This window comes from Theropithecus gelada, chromosome 10 (genome assembly GCF_003255815.1).
Source record: "Theropithecus gelada isolate Dixy chromosome 10, Tgel_1.0, whole genome shotgun sequence".
Lineage (NCBI taxonomy): Eukaryota > Metazoa > Chordata > Mammalia > Primates > Cercopithecidae > Theropithecus > Theropithecus gelada.
Genome location: NC_037678.1, coordinates 910,156 through 919,006, shown reverse-complemented (window position 1 = coordinate 919,006; position 8,851 = coordinate 910,156). Strand labels below are relative to the sequence as shown.

At 56.4% G+C, this 8,851-nt stretch overlaps 1 protein-coding gene across 4 annotated transcripts in view; it reads right to left on the bottom strand.

The window, feature by feature from the left end:
- BRD1 (bromodomain containing 1) overlaps window positions 1-7,241 on the bottom strand; it is a 49,290-nt gene extending 42,049 nt beyond the window's left edge. For 2 of the 4 annotated variants that reach the window (XM_025400220.1, XM_025400221.1), the window contains exons 1-2: window positions 4,285-5,665; window positions 1,528-1,680 (exon numbers count right to left, since the gene is read on the bottom strand). Coding sequence is in view for 2 of the 4 variants with exons in the window: in XM_025400218.1 (XP_025256003.1) it covers window positions 4,285-5,651 (1,367 nt within the window). In the remaining 2 variants the exon portion in view is untranslated. Of the gene's footprint in view, window positions 1-1,527; window positions 1,681-4,284; window positions 5,666-7,063 lie in introns of those variants that run through there. The other 2 variants (XM_025400218.1, XM_025400217.1) reach the window with 2 other exon arrangements.
- Window positions 7,242-8,851: the final 1,610 nt, after the last annotated feature.

Sequence of the window (8,851 nt, the reverse complement as noted above, 5' to 3'; positions counted from 1 at the left end):
AAAAAAAAAAAAAAAAAAAAAAAAAAAAAAAAAAAAAAGAGAGATGAACAGAAAAGAAAAAATAACAATAAATCAATGTAAGGTCTGGCATGGCGGCTCACACCTGTAATCCCAGCACTTTGGGAGGTCAAGGTAGGCAGATCACTTGAGCCCAGGAGTTCAAGACCAACCTAAACCCCATCTCACCAAAAAATAAAAACATTAGCAGGACGTGGTGGCACACGCCTGTGGTCCCAGCTACTCAGGAGGCTGAGGTGAGGGAGTCGCTTGAGCCCAGGAGGTTGAGGCTGTAGTAAGTCATGATCATGCCACTTCACCCCAGTCTGAGCAAAAGAGCAGGACTCTGTTCAAGAGATTCTCCTGCTTCAGCCTCCTGAACAGCTGGGATTACAGGTGTGCACCACCACGCCTGGCTAATTTTTATATTTTTAGTACAGATGGGGTTTCACTATGTTAGCCAGGCTGGTCTCGAACTCCTGACCTTGTAATCTGCTCACCTCAGCACCTCCCAAAGTGCTGGGATTACAGGCGTGAATCACGCACCCAGCCCTGCCTGTTTTTCAAAGTGTTTATTTACTGCTGTCTTTTTAAAAAACTATCTTTTTTAGCCTGGTGCAGTGGCTCACACCTGTAATCCCAGCACTTTGGGAGGCCGAGGCGGGTGGATCACCTGAGGTCAGCAGTTCGAGACCATCCTGGCCAATATGGTGAAACCCTGTCTCTACTAAAAATACAAAAATGGGCCGGGTGTGGTGGCACGTGCCTGTAATCCTAGCTACTAGGGAGGCTGAGGCAGAGGTTGAACCCTTGAACCCAGGAGGCACAGGTTGCAGTGAGCCGAGATCACGGATGGCACTGCACTCCAGCCTGGGCAACAAAGCGAGCCTCTGTCTCCAAAAATAAAAATAAATAAAAGCAGTCAGTCCCTAAAGGCAGATTCTGTTCTGTCCACAGGGAATAAGCAAGATCCCCTTTCTCTAAAATCTCCAAAACACTGCTTAGATGGGGTCACATCCTCTTCCAGTGTGCCTGGCTGACCTGAAGCTCTAGACAGGCCCTACCCCAGAGCCATGGGTTAGTGCACACCCTAACCAACTAGACTCAGCATTCCTGCCAACAGCTGCACATCCAGAAGCTTCACCATGGGCCAGGCACAGTGGCTCGTGCCTGTAGTCCCAGCTGAGGATGGGAGGAGGCTGAGGCGGGAAGATTGCTTGAGTCTAAGAGTTTGAGGCTACAGTGAGCCATGATCACGCCACTGCACTCCAACATGGGCAACAGAACAAGACCCTGTCTTTAACACAAAATAAAAAACAAGAAAGAAGCTTCACCCTCATCTACACAAAATTCAAATGCACAGCTGAGGCTTCCTACATGCACCCAGGGTAGTGCCCAGGGCCTAAGAACAGGGCTGCCAGATCAGCTGCCTCTCAGGCCACAGCAAGGCTATAAACCTGGTTTCAGGCAGCAGTCAGTACTGTGTTGAGAGGCTGCCCCTCACAACCACCCCAGAGATGGGTCCAGGACCATGGTGCCAACAGGCCAGGCGCACTGGGAGCTCCTCCACTGGTGGCAAGGTGGCCTGAAGCGCCAGCATCTCCTGGAGACTGGGAAACCCAGACTGCAGAGACTGCGGCCAAGAACACTTGACCAGGTTTGTTTCTCTCTCTCTACTCGAAGCTAAAATAATAGTTTATTCCTAAGTTAGGAAAAGAACAGAACCACATAGTACGTGGTCTAGCTCCAACACCTGCTTTCAAATATTTAGGTCCAAAGCACGAGTTTTCTTCTCAATCAGCCCTGGCCACTTCAGGCCCCCGCGTCTCTGCATGCAAACGCTGCCTCCTGCAAACAGTCCTGCTTACCCAACACCAGCAGCCAAAGAATAGGGCGTGGGGCCCGGCCAGGCCCTGCCTCTCCCAGAGCAGGTCATCATCTGGTACTGGCCAGGGAAGGGAGCACTTCAGACTTCTGGCTCTTCATTTTGTTAGATCACATTTTGTTTATTTTGCTTCAATTTCAGTAAAGCTGAAATTTTTAGACCTCTTATACAGAAGCTCTTAATACAAACCCTAGACTTTTTGACTCATAGGTAGAAATCCAAGCAAAACCATCTCTTCAAAGTCAGATTAATTTACAAAGACAAACACCTTGGTTTTCACAGGGGTTTTCTCTGGATGGGAAGGATTATGAGCATTTTTTGTTCATTCTGTCTGAACTGACTCATTCTCTGAGTATTTACAGCTCTGTGAAAAGAAACTGCACTTCACTTTGGCAAAGTAGAGTAATATTAACAAAAATCACTTAAAACTTTTTTTTTTTTTTGAGACGGAGTCTCACTCTGTCACCCAGGCTGGAGTGCAGCAGCACAATCTCAGCTCACTGCAACTTCCCAGCCTCACCATCCAATGCAGCTCAGCCTGCATGCGTCCCACCTGTGCTGCCCTCCCCTCACATGTGGAGCAGGTCTGACACCTCAGAGGGTCCTGCTCGCTGACCCCCAGCAGTCCTGGAAGGTCTGTGTGGTACTGGGGCTCCAGGCATCTCCCCTAGCCAAGCTGCAAGCTCAGCACCAGGCTGGCTCTCCCCGCCCTGTTGACCAGTAGGCCCCGTCTGTGCTCACAGCTTCTCCCCTTGTTTGGCCACCCTGTCCTCAGGGCATCTGCAGCAAGTGGGGGGCACAGCACGGGAAACGGGGCCAACGCCACAGCAGTAGATGTCCCGATGCCGAAGTCACTGGGAAGCCCAGGCCAGAGCCCCTCAGGTTGAAAGTCATACAGAGTTTCTGTGTGGGCTTCATTCCTTCTTAAAGTTTAGTCACCGAAATTCTTAAAAATCTTCACCCTTGGCTGGGCATGGTGGCTCACGTCTATAGTCCTAGCACTTTGGGATGCAGAGGTGGGCAGACTGCCTGAGCTCAGGAGTTCCAGACCACGCTGGGCAACATGGTGAAACCCCACCTCTACTAAAAATACAAAAATTAGCTGGGCATAGGAGCATACGCCTATAGTCCCAGCTATTCGGGAGGCTGAGGCATAAGAATTGCTGGAAGCGGCCGGGCGCGGTGGCTCAAGCCTGTGATCCCAGCACTTTGGGAGGCCGAGACGGGCGGATCACGAGGTCGGGAGATCGAGACCATCCTGGCTAACATGGTGAAACCCCGTCTCTACTAAAAAATACAAAAAACTAGCCGGGCGCGGTGGCGGGCGCCTGTAGTCCCGGCTACTCGGAAGGCTGAGGCAGGAGAATGGCGTGAACCCGGGAGGCGGAGCTTGCAGTGAGCAGAGATCCGGCCACTGCACTCCAGCCTGGGCGGCAGAGCGAGACTCCGTCTCAAAAAAAAAAAAAAAAAAGAATTGCTGGAAGCTGGCAGCAGAGATTGCAGTGAGCTGAGATTGTGCCACTACACTCCAGCCTGGGCAACAGAGAAAAACCCCATTGAAAATAGGAAAAAAAAAAAAAAAAAAAAGCTGAGCAAGTGCTATAATTCCAGCACTTTGGGAAGCCAAGGTGGGCAGATCACTTGAGGTCAGGCGTTTGAGACCAGCCTAGCCAACATGGTGAAACCCTGTCTCTATTTTAAAAATACAAAAATTTGCCGAGCGCAATGGCTCACGCCTGTAATCCCAGCACTTTGGGAGGCCGAGGCAGGCGGATCACGAGGTCAGGGGATCGAGACCATTCTGGCTAACATGGTGAAACCCCGTCTCTACCAAAAATACAAAAAATTAGCCAGGCGTGGTGGCGGGTGCCTGTAGTCCCAGCTACTCGGGAGGCTGAGGCAGGAGAATGGCGTGAACCCAGGACATGGAGCTTGCAGTGAGCCGAGACTGCACCACTGCACTTCAGCCTGGGCGACAGAGCAAGATTCCATTTCAAAAAAAAAAAAAAAAAAATTTGTCAGGCATGGTGGTGCATGCCTGCAGTCCCAGCTACTCAGGAGGCTGAGGCAGGAGAATTGCTTGAACCCAGGAGGCGGGGGTTGCAGAGAGCCGAGATTGCACCACTACACTCCAGCCTGGGCGACAAAGCGAAACTCCATCTCAAAAAAAAAATCTAGAAAACTATAGATCATTCCAAGCCTACAGACTAAAATCTTTTACAACATCTATTCCGCGAAAAGACGTGGTAAACAAGCAGAACCACACTTCAGGGGACTATCAGGAAGCTGCGCCAACAGGAAGCGCAACGATCACCCAGCACCGGCCCTGCAGGTTGTGCCTGCGTCCTCCCAGGGTCCTGCACTGCAGGCGCCTTGTGGACCCAATGCTTGGACACGCTTACCTCTGCGGGGGTATGTAAGGAGCGCACACAGTCGGCAGGACCGCGCAGGGCTCAGCCAGAGCCTTCTTAGCCTTTTTTGCCTTCTTCCTGACCTTGGATGTGGACCTGACCGTTTTGACCGAGCTGTCTTTTCGACAGACACCATTTTTCATTTCGACATCCCCGTAAATATTCAGAGGCCTCCGGGTGCAGCCTGGAGGTGTGTGGACATCACAGTAAGCGGTCTTTCTGACGGAGAAGGTGGTGCCACCACCAGTCAGTTCCTTCACGGGCTCCATTTTCATGTACAGGCCAGCCTTCTGGGCACACGTCACATGGAATGCTGTGTAGCAGTTTGCTTTGTGGCACTGGATGCAGGCACCCACGCCCTTCTGCTTACAGAGGTAGCATGTCAGTTTCCACCGGGCTGGGGGAATGTTCCTCACCCCGTCAATGGGCTCGATGAACACCGTGTTGGCAAAGCCGACCTCTGGGATCCACAGGGCACACACCACGTGACCCCAGCGGTCGTCATCTGTCTTTTTGAAGGCACCACCCTTGTTGGGGCACAGCACACAGTCGGCGGGCCGGGCCCGGGACTGCAGGCAGTGACGGCAGAGCCACTGGCCCTCGGGGATGTAGGGCACCCCGTAGCACTCCTGGTGCACGGCCAGGTTGCACATGTCGCAGAAGAGGATCACGTTGCTGTTCTGGCACTCCCCGTCCATGCAGATGCAGCACACGGCGTCCTCATCGATCAGAGACTGCTGCTCGCCCTGCTTCTGGTTCTCGCAGTGCGACTCCTTCTCGAAGCGGTCCATCAGGAACTCAAACATGCTCTGCGACACGGCGGGGACGCAGTCGCCCTTGCGCTTCTCGTTGACGATCTCCAGCCAGGCGTAGTCCTCCTCGTCCATGTCGTACTCCACCTCGTTGTCCAGTTCCTCGGCCGACTTCTCGATGAACTTGTAGTACACTGGAGGCCTCCTGGGGGCGGACGGAGGGCTGTACTCCACGATGCGCACCTTGGGCTCTGGAAGGGCGCTCGCCGAGGCCGGCATGCCGTGGGCGCTGGGGAGGGCTTCATTTTTCTTTTTGACTCTGTTGTTTTTGTGACGCTTAGTTCTTAAGCAGACAGGGGGCCGCTCGCTGTTTTCCTTATTGCTGTTGCATTCACTCATCTCTTGAGCCGTGAGGTCATCTTCTAATATGATCTCCAGGGGATCAAAAATACTGATCCTGTGCAAGCGCCCTTCAATTTCTATCTCTACCATCCTTTGAGCTTGAGCGTAGGTCAGCGTTTCTCGCGTGGGGGAGTGTTTAACACTGCACGGGGAGGAAGGATGCCTCGCTGCAGAGCCTCGATGACATCGTCCTTTCCTCCTCATTTGGTAATGATTACCTAAAATAAAGGCAAAGGTAAAGTTAATTCTATGCAGGGTGACCAAAGACTCGAGAAAGCTGCAAAAGTACGCTTGGGCAGATCTAGCTCACCAGCTCAAAACCCAATCAAAGCAAAACTCACAACTAACTTCTTTCCAAGGTGTCAAAAATCATGCATCCAGGCCCGAGCAACTCCCCAGGACCAGGGAGAGAACAGCGGTAACGGGCAGAGAGGCAGCCTGAGGAGCCCTCCTGAGCACCTGCATCCCTATCACCACGCCCCAGTCCCCTCTCAGACCACACCAACAGGCTGCGGAGACCACAGAAATGCTCCCCAAGAAGGAGGGGTCTGGCCCAGAGCCCACAGCTGCAGGACTTTCCTGGCATGCAGGCGATCCCCCAGGAAGTCCACATATAGGGCTGGACCTCACCAGACACAGAGGCTATGTCCACCAGAGAGGCATGCTCAGTGGCTACCTGGTCCTATCGGATACTCCCCCTAAACCACTCTTCCCCTCCCCACTGCTCCCAGGAGAGCACCCACATGAGCCCAAAGTCACCACGGTCCTTGCAGCATTCCTGCTGGGCTAGGGGGTAGGAGACAGACCACAGTCTGTCCATGCTCTATAGACAGGCCCTCCACACGCACACCACAGCACAGGGGACCAACAGGGGAGCCCTGTACTGGTCTGAGGGGACAGTCTTCGCCCCTGGGAGGCCCTAACCCCACTTCTGCAGAGCCTTGGCAGTGACCACCATGGAAACACCCACAGGCCGAGTCAACCTGCCGCTTCCCCTCAGGGGCACTCCTCAAGCCCCAGTGAGACAATGGTGCTGGCCATGTCCTCCTCCTTTCCGAGCGAATCCGGATACATGCAATACACCAAAGGGCATCTCTCTGTTCTCCCCGGCACACGTGAAGGTAGACGCTCTGCTCAGGCTACACAGCGAGGGGCGGCCCCCAGGACCCCCGAGAAGCTTGCAGAGACCCTCACCAGGAGGGTTGCCAGCGCTGGCTCAGGTGCCTGAAGACTTGGTCACAGAGATTTAGGAGAATTTGCCTTTCCAGAGGTGGGCAAAATCAGTGAGCTGCCACCCATACCTCCAGCTCCTTGTGGCAGAGGCCTCCTGCTGTTCGAACACCACAGACTGTGTCTGTTCCCAGCTGTCCCCGGGGTGCCTCGTGTGTGGGCACCTCCAGTGAAGACCACCACCCGCCGGGCAGTGCCTCCCTCCAAAGCGCCACACTTCACTGACAGGAAGCAAGATGATTTTTCAGTGACTGACTCGCAAAACAAATATTCTCAGCTGAAGCCCAAGGCCCACTCTGCATCTAGCCCTGCAAGGTCAGGGACGCCTGGCCTCGGGGCCCAGGGGGAGCAGGGGCACCCGCAGCAGCCTGGCTTCAGAGCCTCACCCTGGGCCTAGATCTACTGGGCCTCAGAAAAAGCCCTCAGGGCGCAGGCTTCCCTCTGTGAGTCCCGAAAGGAAATCCCAGCCGACTTCAAGGGCACTTCTTAAGACAGACCCTCCAGCCACTGTGTATCTTTCCCTGTATCAGACAGAAATCCTCATTGTATGTTGAAACTAGATTGCAATTACCTACAGAGAGGACAGGAGAGAAAATGTGGTCAGCCAAACCTCAGCCCCCTTGCATCTCCAGGGCCTCCAGGTACCCACTTAACCCTGGATTCCTGGAGAGCTGTCAGTACAGCCCAGCCGGCCCTGGGAGCCCTGCAGAGGTGACACCACAGCCTGCAGAGAGCTACCCTAGTGCACCCGGGACGGCGACACGCGTCATTACTGAGGTGGGGCAGAAGCAACAGTTGGTTACTCACCAGATCAGAAACGAACCTGTAATTTTCCCCTCGACAGCAAAGTCCTGAGTCGCCCTAACGACAAGCAGCCCCCGGAAACCCACTCTCTCCCAGGGAGCCGCGAAGCTCTTTATCTCAACACTTTCTACAAGGGGAGAACAGAACCGAAGGCTTCACGGCCACAGCAGCTCTCTACACGGAACTGGGACCCGGGGAGAGTAGACCCTCGGCAGCGCAGGGCGACCCACGCCCTTCCCTGCTTCCCCGCTTCCCCCCTGGGCCGGTTCTGTCCGTGCTGGGACACGCATTTCCACCGGGAGGGATCCGCGGGGGCACACACGTCGCTTCTCCAGGAATAATTCCCTTAAGCACATCCTGAAGAGCTCTGCGGGCCAAAAGCAGGGAAGGCTGCTGCCCACAAGACGGCCGCTTCCCTCTTCCCACCGCCCGCCCAGGGAGAAGCCGACCACGCGCCGGGCCTCTCCCTAAAGGCCACGGGAGCCGCGGCCGCTGAGTTGTGCAAAGTTGTGTGCAGCACACGGCACTCGGGACGGCGCTGGGCCAGGCAAACGAAAACCTCCGCCGATTCCACTAACTACACAACCACCTGGCGACCGACCCTCAAAAACAGACCCGGACGGCCGCGCTTTCCGGGGGACGGGCCCGCACCCCGCGGGGCAGGGGCTCCCGCTGCTGAGGATTCTCAGAACTCCCGCGTCCGCTCACAACAGCCGCGTTTCCCGTGAACTGCGCTTCAATCGTGTCACTCGTTTAAAAGGCCCGGGGAAGCCTCGCGTTCGTCGCGAGGCGTCTCCCTGCAAACGCCCGGGGAGGCGGCGGCGCCGGTTCTCCAGCCCGGCCGCCGCAGGCCGCGCGGCTCCTGGGCGATCTCGGGGCGCGTCCCTGCTCACAGGGAGTTCCCGTCTGGGCAGAGCTCGGCCGGCCTGTCTGTTACATAAGGGGCGGCCCGGCCGGCTCGGCGGCTGCCCGAGGCCCGACCCGACTCGAGCGCGGACTCCGGGCGGGCGCCGCGGCCCAGGCCGCCGAGACCCATAGCCCGACTCGGCCTCCCTCGACTCCCCGGCCTGACCTCCCCGGTCTCCCCGCCCGGCCTCCCAGGCTCCCTGCCTGTCTCCCCGGCCGCCCGGCCCGAACTCCCCGGTCTCCCCGCCCGGCCTCCCCGGCATCCCGGGCTCCCGGTCCGCGGACAATGCGGAGCCGCCGCCGCCGCCGCCGCCGCCGCCAAACATGGCGTCGGCACCACAACCCCGAGAGGCCGGGCCGAGGCGGAGGCGGCGGCGGCGGCGGCGGCCCGGGAGGCCCGGGCGGCCCGCGAGGCGGCGGGGAGGCCTCCACGGCCAGGCCTCCGCCCACTCACCTTCGGGGCG